The 14,260-nt window shown below is 32.6% G+C and overlaps 2 protein-coding genes across 4 annotated transcripts; one reads left to right on the top strand and one right to left on the bottom strand.

Moving 5' to 3' along the window:
• Positions 1–347: 347 nt before the first annotated feature.
• On the bottom strand, positions 348–10,956 carry LOC105630331 (Tetratricopeptide repeat (TPR)-like superfamily protein). 3 transcript variants are annotated; one of them, XM_012212134.4, is made up of 15 exons: positions 10,739–10,956; positions 8,457–8,644; positions 8,296–8,356; positions 7,632–7,689; positions 6,912–7,105; positions 6,198–6,305; positions 5,610–5,792; positions 4,830–5,339; positions 4,233–4,328; positions 3,935–4,108; positions 3,281–3,508; positions 2,666–2,809; positions 2,405–2,593; positions 1,390–1,509; positions 348–1,300 (listed from the first exon to the last, which is right to left on the bottom strand). In XM_012212134.4, the coding sequence occupies exons 2-15, from the start codon at positions 8,468–8,470 to the stop codon at positions 893–895; spliced, it is 2,487 nt and encodes an 828-aa protein (XP_012067524.1). In that variant the 5' UTR covers positions 8,471–8,644; positions 10,739–10,956; the 3' UTR covers positions 348–892. The 3 variants fall into 3 exon arrangements, with proteins under 3 accessions (XP_012067524.1, XP_020533462.1, XP_089576169.1); XM_020677803.3 differs by lacking the exons at positions 8,457–8,644; positions 10,739–10,956 and having other exon boundaries at positions 6,912–7,088; XM_089720043.1 differs by lacking the exons at positions 8,457–8,644; positions 10,739–10,956 and having other exon boundaries at positions 7,605–7,689; positions 8,296–8,312.
• A 67-nt stretch (positions 10,957–11,023) lies between these two features.
• LOC105630330 (Ribosomal protein L30/L7 family protein) lies at positions 11,024–13,486 on the top strand. Its single transcript, XM_012212133.4, has 6 exons — positions 11,024–11,155; positions 11,447–11,654; positions 12,335–12,432; positions 12,528–12,665; positions 12,948–13,050; positions 13,131–13,486. Exons 2-6 carry the CDS (start codon positions 11,466–11,468, stop codon positions 13,344–13,346), a joined length of 744 nt encoding a protein of 247 aa, XP_012067523.1. The 5' UTR covers positions 11,024–11,155; positions 11,447–11,465; the 3' UTR covers positions 13,347–13,486.
• Positions 13,487–14,260: the final 774 nt, after the last annotated feature.

Raw genomic sequence — 14,260 nt, 5'->3', positions numbered from 1 at the left:
AAATAGATGTTTTTTTCACTTGAAAAGGAAAAAAAAAAAAAAAAAAAAAAAAAAAAAAAAAAAGAAGACAAAATAATAACTAAAGTGGCCCATTCTTAGATGCGTACATTAGAAATATGATAAATTTGATGATTTTATTTAAAATGATAATACCATTTTAACAATAATAAAAGAAAAACAATTAGAAACAAATTTAAGTTACTGGATTAATAATTTATTTAATAATTCCGATTTCCTTCAAAAACTTATAATATGTTGCTGAACTAATTTTATATAAAATAAATCTCTCCTTTCAGAAAAAGAAAAATACCAATAATAGATAAAATTAGTCCTGACACTGATGCAAAAAAAAAAAAAATATATATATATATATATATATATGTATATATATATAATAATAATATTCTTGGCTCCAATCTAACATTTGTTATTTTTCAGGTAAAATACCAAAATTTCATTATTGTCCAGCTAGACTGTAAAAATACATCCGATATTAATGGACACTGTTGAAATTTGCTGCCATGTAACTACCACCGACAGCTCAAGCTGCAAAGAAATAATCAAACCAAACTCCAATTAAGCTGTGAATCATTGCAGCTCTCACCACCAACATAGACCCCCAACACATTATTAAATAACAAGCAACCAAAAATCACTGCCCATAAAAAATTGCAGCCCTCACCATCACCATGATTTAGTTGAACAAAAAGAACAGTAGCCAGGAGTGAAGCTAGAAGTGTAAATTAAGGGGCAAACTCTTGTACGCCAAATTCAAAAGAAGGCAAATGAGGCAAAAACCGCAAGTCCTGGGCTCGAATCCAGGACCTTCAGGCAAATCTTTGTCCCCCTTTCTTATAATGTAACTTCATCAACGATAACCAACAAATATCTATCACACAATACTCTTTCTAGCATCATAGTTAACTGAAAGTCTCCTTGCCCATAGAGTTTCATTTGGTGACCAACAAATTGGGAACCTAAGAATGGCAGACCATCTTAAATGCAAGAGGGCAACAGCAGTAGTCTCCTGATGACCTCCAAACATCTCAAGTATTCGTGACTCAACATCTTGGTCGTCAGAAAGGATGAAATTATTCTCGAATTCTTCTTTCTTTTCTTGAAAAGAATTGTCATCTTCACAAATCATACGCAAACTCAAAACTTGCAATGCTTCTATCGCTGTGTTATGAAAATCACACTCCACGTATGTACAGAACACAAAATTGCAGGTTGCCCCATCAGGCTTGATTTTTTCACGGTGCATCAGCTCAACAATATGCTCAATAATATCAATCCTTCTCTAGATTTCATTCCAATTATGAGAAAAACTCGTTTAGTGAGAGTGAGAGTGAGGAGAGAGGAAGATAAAGGGTCGGGCATATGAGATACCTTTAAATATGCTTTTCTAAGAACAGTATTATACGACAATACATCTGGTTTAACACCGCCTGACCTCGCATGATCTAAAAGATTCAACGCTTCGTCGAAGTTATCATCTTCCAAGACAACCTGGCAGAAAATAAGAAAGCAGTGAGAAATGATTCCAGTCAATTTCTACAGAGGAACACTAGGAAAATGGAAGAAATGCAAAGAAAGAGAGAAGAGAAAGAGGGATGGAAACAGAGGTGCACACACCTTAGGCAAAGTGGGATCCTTGGAACCCACCTGGTAACTAAAATTTTTAAGGGGTATATATATTTAAAGGCTTTGGAACCTCCTTTGAAAATTTAATTGGAACCACATCAATAATCTACGAATCCCACTTTTACTAAAAATTATAATATATGCCCATGTAAACGGGATTTCATTAGTTAAAATTGGTGGTTAATGGTTAAATGACTATTTAGATAAGCATATTGAGAAATATGCATTTGACAATGTTAGTGATGCAGGGATACGTATTATTTTTCAAGATATGAAAATGCGTAGAAAACAATTATAATTTATTCAATCATGCATGCGTATTATGTACTAAAATTTTTATTTATATTACTTTGTTATTTTATATTTTTATAATTTAATACAAACTATACGAACTTCACTTTGCAAAATCTCTGGATCTGCAACTAAATGGGAAGAAGCAAGGGTAAAACCTATATATTTTTGTACTGAAATATTTTCTTTTGCTAACAATGAAAAATACATAAATGATATAAGAGCAAAAGAAAAGAGGATGATGTGAGAGAGTAACAGTGAAGTAAAGTCCACTAGCAGAATTATAGCCAATTAATTGGAAATATCAAGATTTGTTAGGCAAAAAACTGAAATTGTTCAGGCATATAACAAGCAGAAACATTAAAACTGCAGGAAATATTTCCATGTTTGTTGCATCTATGTAATAGCAGCAAGAATTAGATGTATAAAATTTTACATGGCAAATATCGCGCTGAATAAATTTAAATACCTTTATGAGAGCAGTATATGCAGCTGTATTCGGATAAAATCCATCATGCACCATCATGGAAACTAGAGCACAAGCAGATTTATAACATCTTATGATACTACAACAATCAATCATTGTAGTATAAGTTGCATAATTTAAATCGAAACCACTTGATTTCATCTTTTTGAATATTTTAATTGCTGACCGACTCTGCATGTCAACCAGACATATGATTAGGCAAAAAACAGGATAATAGATAAGACACAAGGAAAAATCACTTACGTCCTTAGCCTCCACAAGTGAATGCAACACTATATTGTAGATAGGTGTTCCCAAAGAAATGTTACGGCGAGAAAAAAGGTCTTCTGCCATGTGTAAATACTGGATGAGCTCTCTTATCATCCCCTCTGCACTAAGAGCTCTCAGCTGAAGATTAAAAAAAAAAGGGATTAAGTACCAATACCATAAGTGAAGTAAAAAAGTTAAAGGTTTACATAGTATAGCCTTAGGTCATATGTCAAATGGAAATAATGCAATTATAAGTAGTCTCTAGATTTATCGCCCAAAGATGACAATATTGTCACCAAACTATCACATTCACAATTTACATGTTATTCAACCACTCGTAACTTGCTTTTGTTACTTGCATCAAGATGGTTGTCTCCAAAAGCAGCATACAGGAACTTCGTAAGTGAGAAGGTTCTAGACAAGAAAATCCACTAGTTTTTTATGAAACAAAAATTCATGATTTATTAGTTCCTATAATTTCATAGTGGATAACATTCATTTTCACAGCCAAAGTGATGCTAAACTAATATTAATACTCCATGAAGTCAGTAATTTTGGTCAATGCCTATATAGAAGGGGAAAAAGAAAAAACATGAGGTGGGAAGTTACCAAAAATTTTATTGATAACTGACTGTGCTGAACACCATTTTTTTCCATATCCATCTCTATAGCATTTATTCTTTTAGCAGAGTCTACTTGTGACAACATATTGCCATCTTCATATGGAGCATTCACATTACCAAATAATGAAAACAAATGTGCATATGTCCAGCTATTTGGCTTGACTTTTAATTGTTTCATTTTAGCCAAAATCCGAACAGCACGCTCTGGTTTATCCTGCACAATCAGCAATCAACAATTTCTACTGCTTATTAGAATAGTCAAATCAGTACCCATAAGCTTCAATTGAATTATGAAACAAATAATCCTCTAGAAAATTACAAGTTACATAAAACTAGTAGATTTTATGACAGATATCAATTTCACTGCTCTTTCATAGTACAGACAATTGCTCCATATGTTGTGACGCACTCAACCAAGATTGCATGGTCAGATTGTTTGCAATCACCAATCAACGACTCTTCAATTCAATATAGAAATTCTGTTGACTGAAGTGGAAAGATTAATCCTTTTCTCTTTCTTATGTGAGGATATTCCTCTCTTTTTTTTTTGAGTAACGTCATATTCGAGTATAAAAAAAAAAAAAGGAAAATGAAGAAACCAACATATTGTGAACCATCAAGCTGAAGGAAAATAACTCACCATAGCGTCACATGCTCTAAAAAAAAAATTATAAGGACGTGGATCTTGGTAATTAGAAATTTGATCCAATAAAGCCTCTGCCAAATCTAGTTCCAACTCTTTACAGCAAGCCATTGAAAGGACAGCAAGAGTTTTACATTTTGGCCTCAATTTCTTCTGTTGCATTATTTTTAGCTGTAGAAAACGTGAAACATACAATCACTCATCCAAGCAGAACATGAATGCCCAATCTGTTCTTGGAATGGGAATAGAGTTCTAAGATAACGAAATAACCACCTAATGAAAAGAAAAAATGTACCACTTCCATGCCTTCACTTGTACCTCTCTCAGAAATAATAGCTCTAATAAAGTTGCAATATGTACCTTCTGAAGGTTGCAACCCAAGATTTTGCATCTACATGATAACATAACATTAATAGAAAGTGTACAGAATTACACTCTGAAAAACTTGGTCATACAAAAGATTTAGAAGAAGGAGAAGATATAGAGAAAAAGAACAAAAACAACGAAGTAGCACAAAAAAATGAGACGATTATGGTAATCATATTAGAAATAATATAACTTAAACTGACAATCTTAACTAAACAGAAAAATGGACAAACTACATAGGAGCTGTCAGATACGTCAACAAATGTTTCTGAAGTGCATGACATGATTTTTAGCAAATATAGAAACTGGCCCAAAATATTGTTATGTTTAGTTGTTTTGAATGTGATGAGAGTTAGAATTGAAGAATCCAGCATGACCAAGTTCAGTTCTAGTACATGACTCTTCTCTTCTGTTTTCAAATAAATGTATAACTAAACTAAATACAATGAAGTATAAAAGAAAATATATCCTTGCACAAACTACCACGTAGAAAGATAACGAAGCTGATAAAAAATAAATGTCTGACCTGAAGCATTAACTGTTCTGCTATCCTAAAATTTTCCTCTTTTGCGCATGCATGCATTACATTCCCAAAAGATGACCTCAGAACCTTGATAGCAGGTATGCTTTCAATGTTTTTCAATGCAACTGTTCCAACAAACTCAATTTTTTTTCCAGTATTAGAAATAGTGCTGCACTCTATGCCGCTAGCATAGGCATCTACTCTTGAAGGAACAGACAGTTCATTAATCTCCTTCAAGTAAAATCTCTGCAAACCCAACTCATCTTTAGAAGGTATAGGAATGTCCAATCTTGAAGAATACAACTTTCCATAAGCAGTGCTCTCAATAAATATGTTTCCTCGAAGGACTAAATCCACCATATGTTGCAACATTTGGCATGCAGAATTTGTATCTCTCAAACTTACAAAGGACAGAACAAACTGTTGCAAAGACAAAATACTTGGACTATAGTATTTGATATAGTCCTTCCAAATCTCATGGACTGCAGACAGGTTTCGCTGAATAACAGCAAGCTGCAAGAGAAGGGGAAAATTCAGAACAACCATTTAATGAACTTGGCTTGCCTTAACTTAAAATGTAATCTCAATACTTTACAAATACAGGTCAGTTGGAGCAAAATAACAAGCAAACTACACTTGACTGCAAATTATCTTCATTTTAATTTTTATTCATGTAATCTTCTGGGATTCTTGGAAAAGGAAGGTGGGGAATCTGAGCCAAATTGCTTCTACTCATGCCTTTCAGCATAAAACCGTCAAACTTGTACAATGCACTTTACAAACCTTGAGAAGCGCTGTATATGTATCTTCATTCTTCCCCAACATTCTACGCTCCATCAAATCTAAACATCGATTGGCATGAGTTATGCTGTAGATTTCTGAGCAAGCTTCCAAGAAACTATTACACATAGCAAGACTAGGATTCATGCCACTTTTTTCTCTGAGAAAATGAATTAGATCATATGCCTAAAAAAAAAGCACAAGGAAGACACAAAAATCCTTAGCATAAAGTCAAATATAGAATTAGAATAAAAAAAGAGCGAACCAATGCACGAAGCATCCCACATTTGTGGGCTCTGTAGAAGGTGATGTATGCAGCTTTCCCCTACTTTCGTAGAGAGGTTGTTTTTGTGGCTCAAACCACCCATAACCTCTAGGTCACAAGTGAAGTAAATTTACCGCTACACCAAACTTCCTCTCTCAACAATGTAGAGTAAAGTGAGAAAATATTTCCAACTTCCATAATTATTAATTAAAAGTTGTAAACTAAACAAAGATGTGGGCCAAATACAATAATGGTGTTGATCCCAATGCATCATCACAAAAAGGGCATTGAAAATTCTTGCATAGGGTAAAGCAATATGCATTTACCTCCTCCATATAACCCCCTTTGCATAGAGCTTGCATCATAAAGAGGCAGGATCGGTTATTGAGGCCAATCCCCTTTTCCCGCATTATTCTCCAAGTCTCCATCGCAAACTGCACCAAAAGCAAACAACTGTTGTAACTGTTGCTGCCAAAAAGGACCCTTCCAAATGACTAACATCAAATTAGCTCTTTTCATTTAGGTTGATAGAGCAATATGGGCCTAGAACAGGGTGCAAACCCGTATACAATTTTTCACAGTTTGGTGCATTCTTGGATGAACTCCATCCAACTCACCGCTTATGCAATGTTATTGATCTTGCACTTTTTATTTTAGCATGTTATTCTTTAAAATCTTCATAAGCATGGCAACAAGGCATAACACCATCCGATTAATATATCCATAACAAGATGTTAATGACAGACAACATACTGATACAGGATGTCGTACATATTACTAAATGCATGAGGACTAATTTGGTTCTCATGTTTTTTTCTAGCTTTCTGTTCAAGATCCCTAATAACATAAGACAAAGTGGCTAAAAAAATTAAAAACAAAACAAGGTCAGTTCTTAAATATAGTTTAATTGAAATACACATGTTACAATGCAATAAATTGAGAATCATTTCTTAAATCTAGATAGCATAAATGGAAAAAAAAAAAAAGTAGAAAAAGAAATACAGGTGAAACAGAAAAATTTGCCTAGTTGCTTATCTTACCAACGGGTCAGGTGATCTTGCACAATACTTGAGAATATCAGCAAAGTCATTAGCTCTTAATGAGTTGTTTGCATGGCTGAGATCTAAAAGCAGATGGGACGCTCTGCCTCTCTCACCCAGGTAAAGGGCATCAACAATTTGCTTCTGAATGGATTTTCCAGTTGATTTTTCTCCATGCTTCAGAAAAATATTGGCTGCATTCAACAACTTTTGCCACTAAATATGATTTAAAATCAATTCACATATTGTCTAATCTTTCTTTAAGCATTTGAGAGCACGTTTGCACAAATGAGTACATTCAGACACAGTGATAACTATCCACGGTTAGACATTTGTTCAATTCAAGATAGCAAAAGTAATGATATATGAATCAAAGCCCATTAAAAAATGATTGGTGAAAGGTCCTATTGCTAACCTCAAACAGCATGAAAATGGAACGAAGGCTTTGAGTTGAAACGTGCTTAGTAAAGTATATGTCCAAATATATTCATATATATTATTTAGTTATTTACCTTAAACATGTTCAAATCCACAAAAATACTAAACATGCATACAAGTAGATGCTGACAAAATCTCTTTCGCCTCTAAGCAATATTTTCAAATTTCAAGTTCTCAATCAATTTATATTCAAACAGAAACAGTTGCATATTAAAATTATTCTGTGCTTTTAATAGGAATCAATCAGAAACGTACATCCCAATTAGAAAAATTTGCAATTACCGAGTGAAGTGGCAATACTTCGACAAAATCTCAATTTGACTGTTGCATTTATTTCCCCCTGTGTCCAAATAGTTGTGAAGCAGTAAAGAACATTGTCAGTGACCATATAGCCATTTTGAAGGGATCCAGAAAAATCAGATGCTGGGATAATTTTGATTTAATTCTAATATGAAATTTAGATTTGTATTACAAACTTTTTCTACTTAAAATTTCAGCATTCAGTTATATTTAAGGAATTTTATAGAAATACTTAGTTGTTTGCTTTCTATCCTATGTAGGATAGGTTTAATATTTTCCTAGTTTGGGATTCCTAGTTCTAGTAGGAATAGGTTTTAACTATTTGATCTCTATTAGGTTATTGACAATGGAATCATAATTATAAAGCATTTGATTTGGACTGGAAGGCTAGTTGCATGCCCATTTTCTTTATCCTAGCTACTGTTTCTTCCTTCTTCTGTTGCTACAGTGCCGCGGGTACTGTTCACAGCTTCAAAACAACCAGCAATTTCTTTTATTTTCTCACTCTAATCAGCTCTAATTCAGACTCTAAACTAAAAATTATAAATGACTTGCAATTATCCCACCAAAAAAAGCAGTTGTAAACCAGTTCTAACATGTCCTACTTCAAGTTTCCCAGCAGAGAACAAGAATAAAAAATACATACATGTTTAAGCAATATTGATTTGCAACACAAGTCTGCTATTGACCCCAAAGGAACCCTCCCCCTGTAAAAGGACAAAGGGAAGCCAATGTTAGGACTTGATAAGTTGTGAAAGTCTCATTCAGTCTCTCAGAATCCGTGTTTATGTTTAGATTTGTACTTACAGAGTTGTACGCATCCTTTTACAAATTGTTTCAAGAAGACTCACTGAAATAAATATGCAACAGCGTTCTCACTGAAATGCATGAACATCACAAGCCTGGCTTAGATGAGGCAACAATTATTGCATCTAACGTCTAACCACTTTATGCTGGAGATGAAGTCACCATCTAATTGAACATCCTTAACTACCCTGCACAATTTTCAAGAACAGTCACGTAAAACGATATACTTGTTAAAAAATTGAAAGATTTCAAACTTTTCTTGAAAATTATAAACTATTTTTACCAGTTAAAATCAAAAGCTATTTTTCTACTGTTTTATTTATTTATTTTTAAGTGCAACTGCGAAAAGTTCCTAATCTTAGGATTCATTTCAAATTAAGTTGATATGAAATTATTATAGGATGGCAACTTGCAACATATTCTCTGGGTATTGATTGAAAGAAATGGTAAAAGTTCCTTTAGAGTGAATGAATAATATTAAATTCATTTTGACAACAAAATATTCATTTACAGGTGAAGAATTTGTATTTGTGTATAAATTTTTATAAATTTACTACAACTATTGGTCAAGTCAGCTTCCACATATAAAATAACAACCAACATTTTGTAATGAAAATAGTAAAATTTACAAATACTAAGAAATATACACTGAAAAAATTGCCAATCTTTTTATTAGAAATAGCTATGTTACAATTTGTATAGATTTACTTGCAATTGTTTCAGTATCATATATTCTAATTCAGATTCATCCTAAAATATAAAATGAGCTACACAAAAATTATAATTAAAAAATTCCTCATTAAAATTTTTTATCACAACTAAAACCACCTTTATAATGTTTTTGACCACAAGCTCTTTTTTTAAAAAAAAAAAAAAAAAAAAAAAGATTAGTAGATAATTAAGGTTCAAAGTCCTTAATCCTAGATTTTCTTGTTTAAATTTTGTTCACATATAAATCAAAAGGCTCTTGACAATCAACATTCATCACTATTAAAGTTAACATGCAACTATATTTATATCATTCACCAAAAGTCTCCATTTTAATGTGCACTGAGATTGATTAAGATAATCAATGTAATCAAAGTCTATGTAGGTCATTCATCATTTGTCATACTTTATATCACAAAAACAATTAGAAGTCTCTTTTCAGTAAAATTTCCTTCTCGAAGACACCAATCAAAATGACAACATTCTTAAATGAAGGGTGGCCCCATTAAATAGGTGAAAGTATGAAGATAATATGGGATCAGGGTTTCAATATTACTAATTGATGGTTTCAATATTACTAATTAATAGATGTAGCCCTTATGATTTATTTCTAACGCTAAATATCTAGGAAAGGCACCCAAGGAACTGTTAGCAAATCCTTTTTTTGCTCTCCATGTCAAAAAAACCTTTAAAGGAAAAGTAGTTGACAATGATATATATTGTTGGCAGAGACTGCTTGAGTTGGCAATAAAGAAGAGTTCCAAAATATAAACAAATTAATCATTCATGGAAAATGCTATGCTTTAGTTATTTTTAATTAATTAATTTAAATAAGCAGAATTTTTAGCTTTCAAATCATGGGTAGAAGCCTCATTGTTGCTTTTGAACCAATACCAAAAAGAAAATGTCAGTCCAAATCTAAACTTATTGCGCAAAAGCTCAATCAATCAACTCGTCTCTGCAAGACATTAAAAATAATAATAAACAGTGGATAGAAAGACATTTAAAATATATAGCTATAATTTAACTGAGTTGCATGCATTGCCACATTATTGTTACTGTTGTTAGGATTAAAAAGTTGCAGTGACAAAGAGACTGGAAAAATGGTTTAGTAGTACTTATTTGTAGTTGGAACTGTGAGAGATAAAATTAAGAATGCATCAAAAACAAAGGACCCAATTAATAACTTTAAGCAATCTCAAGAACAAGTAAGCTGAAATAAAACACTCTATCAGTCTCAAAAGTCCAATTAATTCAACAAAGAAAATATTCAAAAGCAAAAACAAATAAATAAATTAGCTAAAATATTTTGGGACAAAACTTACATGGAAAACAAAATATTCAGACCACATTCAACTATTTCGACTTTTTCTACTTCCAGTATCCGCCCGAGAAGTAAAAATTTTGGTTATGTTCTTATTTTTCAATGTCTTGAGGAGATAATTACACAATAGAATCTAAACAAAACCCTAAATCATCTATAACACTTAATAGAACCAAGAACAATTGAATCAACCACAAAATTAAGATATCAATTTCAATACAGAAGGAAAAGAGAAATTGAAATCGCATACCTGAGTGTAGAGCAGAAAGAGAAACCTTATATCGAAACAAATATGAGAAGTGGGATAGAGAACAATTGCAAAAAAACCTTCAATCACAAAAATTTCTGTACATCAAATATCTCTGTTTTTTTTTTTTTTTTTTTTTTTTTAATAAACAATGGGATAGAGAACAATCGAGAAACGAAAGGGAGAAGGGAAAGAAGGAGATCCAACAGGTTTCTGCTTTGCTATTATTTTTGTTTAAATTTAAATTTAAATGGCATAAATGTAATTAATGGCGAAACGTCGTCGTTCAGGCAGGGTTAGTAGTTTATGCGGTAACCGTTTATAACCCATAATTTGGGGTTTTTGCCACAAAAGAGAGAGGCAAAGAAACCCTCTCTCTTGTTCAGCTCGCAAGTCGCCGCTTCTAAGCTTCTTCCTCAAGTACAACTCTCCTTAGCTTTCAGATAAACTCTCTTTAATAATTATATTGCTTCTTCTTCTTCAATTTGCTATTCGTTTCCGCGCCTATAATTTTTAGTGTTAAAATTCATATTAAATGAAAGATTTCTGGTTTTATAGGAAACCAAACAGCTCATGCATAACTATGATCGTTAAAGTTGCAATTTTTTTGTTTTTGAGAAATACAGATTTCGATTCTGCCTTCTTTGGTTGCAAATATATATCTATCCTAGTTATGAAATTTCACTGACAAAGCAGACACTGGTTGAATAGGGAGAGAATAATAGTAATAATGGCGGAAGAGGAGTCAAAACAGTTGGCTTTTGTGTCGGAAGTTATATTGAAGAAAAGAAAACACAAGGAAGAATCAATAGCACTAACAAGGAAGCAGCAGCTGGAGTCTGGGAAATATGGAGGGAAGAAGAGGAAGATGGAGGAAATCAAAAGGCCTGAACAGTTTATCAAGGAGTTCAGGGACAAGGTAAGTTATAAATCTCAAATGGTTTCTTTTAGTTTGCTCTCAATTTAGTTTAAATTAGTGTTTTTTTTCTGGTTATTTTAGAGGAAAGCTATCACGTTTTAGCAATTTATTTATTGCTTAAAAATATTAATGTAGATGAATTGAAAAGAGAAAAAAACTAAAACCTTAATCCTTTTCTAATATATGGAGATTATTCAAGTTTAAGTCAACAAATAGTCGTCTGATTTACTTTTGACTGCTTTTTATCTTAGATTCATTTTATATCTCTATCATGTTACCAGTATGTGTGTTTACATGGTTAAATTAGGTTATCTACTGTTGTACGGAATGTATTAGGATTTGTGTATTTCTGTCTCTGTGTAGTCGGAAGCAAACATGTTTTGCAGGACATAGCTCTAAATTGTCATTTTGGAGCACACAAAAACCACAAAATTGTTTATATGTTGGTAACATCAAGAAAGCAGATAAGTTAATTATACCCCCTCCTTGGAGGGTTGTGCCTATAGTGATTAAACTTTCATAATCTTGGTAATTTTCATGGACTGAATCATAAATTTTTAACTTAGTAACTAACTATTTCGTGAGATGGTGGTGTCTTTTCCTGGTCCATTTCATATCATAGTTTCTAGGTTGCGTGAAACTTGATGGTCTTTTTTTATTAATCTGCTGTTCACACCTAGGAATTGGACCTCATCAGAATGAAACAGAGGGCAAAGAGGGCAAAATCATCATCATGGACACCACAATCAAAGCTTCTCTTCATTGTTCGCATACAGGGGTAGCATATATTTTCCCTTTTAGCACAACAGTTCAGTTCATTTTATTTTCTTGTGTATATTTTTCTGGTTCTGATACATCCTTTTTTTTTTTCAGAAAAAATGATATGCACCCGAGAACAAGGAAGATTTTATACAACCTAAAATTAAGAAGAGTCTTTCATGGTGTTTTCATGAAGGCAAGTGCTGGAGTGTTTGATATGCTGCAAAAGGTGGAGCCATATATTACATTTGGGTAGGAAGCTCAAACCCCTGTCCGTATATGCCTAACATAATATCTACATATAGATTGGGATGGAGGAATGATGTGGCAATATAGTTGGAATCTGTATATTATTTTGTGGCTAATTGTGATGAAGTTGTGAGTCCCTCTGAATTATCTTAGTCTTACACTGGAAATCATGCCATTGTTCATGAGACCATTATTCCAATGTTGCACACTCTCTTGTTTGTCTTATAACTTAGTAATTAGTATCAATTAATTAATTGGTTACGAGATTCTCCTTTGTTTTCCAAGGTATCCAAATCTGAAGAATGTGAAAGATCTAATATACAAGAAAGGTTGTGGGAAGCTAAACCATCAAAGAGTTTCTCTGATAGATAACACCATTATTGAGCAGGTAGCGAAATGTACTCCTGAAACCTTTGCTATCTGAAGTTTTGTAATGCTTGTAACACTATTACTTTTGTTGCTTGGCAGGCATTAGGGAAGTATGGTATCCTATGTTTGGAAGACATTGTACATGAAATTACTAATGTGGGTCCACATTTTAAGGAGATAACTAATTTTTTGGGGCCATTTGCACTCAGCAAGCCAAAGGAAGGATTGCAGGGAAAGAGAGCACCATACAAGGATGGAGGAGACACTGGAAATCGCGAGGATGAAATAAATGATTTAATCGAGAAGATGAATTAGCATTGAGAAACTAGTTATTTGCTTATGAAGTGTTCTTCATCTAACATTACATGAGGAATGTATCACAGTTGAAGTTACCATGACTTGGATTTTGTTACAGAGTATAATTAATGCAATTCTTCTGATTTAGTTTGATTTCAGTCATTAAATAATTTTCTTCTATTTGAGATGTTATTTTCTGGCTCTGCTGCGATGGCCCTTGATCATTGTCCCGCTGAAATGCTAGCACAGAATTCTGGGGTAAAAATAGAAATTCTGTTCTCATGTTTGCCCGCTTCCCTTTCTTTTTAGTTCACTGTCTTCCTCTAGTTGCAAAATTCTGAACTTCTGCAGTTTAAAGATCTTTGTATAACTCCATTAATAGTTTTAGAGCGTCATGCACTGTGAAATGCTGAGAACTAACCATAATTGCTAGACCAAGCAATCAATAGCATTTTGATATCTATTGAATTATGTTCAGTTTTTCACCTTAGTTGCTCTTCTCCTTCAAAATCGATAAATTCTCAATTTGTAACCTACAACTTTTTCTCGGTGGAATAAGCTGCATTTGGTTCCTGAAGTTTATTGATAAATTTTGAATTTGGTTCAAACTTCAAAATTAATTTTTGGACTAATTTAGGGTTCTTTTTTGAAAATGACTAATTTGGGATATAAATTTTGAATATGATTAGTTTACCCTATTTTTATCCAAAAAAAAAAAATTTAAGTCTTCTATTTTCAAAAAATATAAAATATTTTTATAAATCATAAATTTAAAAACTTGAGAATTGAAATCTGTTTTTGTTATTGTTTTCTCTTTTTCTCTGCCTTCCACAGTGTGATTGGTTTTTTTTTTTATTTTTAAAAGTAGTTTTATATTTTGAAATATATTTTAAATGTAAAAAATAATATCTTAGTTATTTTTTAGAGCATAA

The sequence above is a fragment of the Jatropha curcas genome, chromosome 1 (assembly GCF_041381405.1).
Source record: "Jatropha curcas cultivar XTBG-Jc1 chromosome 1, XTBG_Jcur_1.0, whole genome shotgun sequence".
NCBI classification, from domain to species: domain Eukaryota; kingdom Viridiplantae; phylum Streptophyta; class Magnoliopsida; order Malpighiales; family Euphorbiaceae; genus Jatropha; species Jatropha curcas.
Note: the sequence above shows the minus strand (reverse complement) of the source record. Positions and strands in the feature narration are given on the sequence as shown.

What these genes read in the sequence shown, in the direction of transcription:
- LOC105630331 (XM_012212134.4), bottom strand. An exon ending in AATCAATATTGCTTAAACAT is followed by an intron (nt 7,690 to 8,295) that starts GTATGTATTTTT and finishes ATTTGGACACAG; the next exon opens with GGGGAAATAAATGCAACAGT. An exon ending in AAGTATTGCCACTTCACTCG is followed by an intron (nt 7,106 to 7,631) that starts GTAATTGCAAAT and finishes TGTTGAATGCAG; the next exon opens with CCAATATTTTTCTGAAGCAT.
- LOC105630330 (XM_012212133.4), top strand. Translation starts at nt 11,466, where the DNA reads ATGGCGGAAGAGGAGTCAAAACAGTTGGCTTTTGTGTCGGAAGTTATA. An exon ending in TTCATTGTTCGCATACAGGG is followed by an intron (nt 12,433 to 12,527) that starts GTAGCATATATT and finishes TTTTTTTTTCAG; the next exon opens with AAAAAATGATATGCACCCGA. An exon ending in ATAACACCATTATTGAGCAG is followed by an intron (nt 13,051 to 13,130) that starts GTAGCGAAATGT and finishes GTTGCTTGGCAG; the next exon opens with GCATTAGGGAAGTATGGTAT.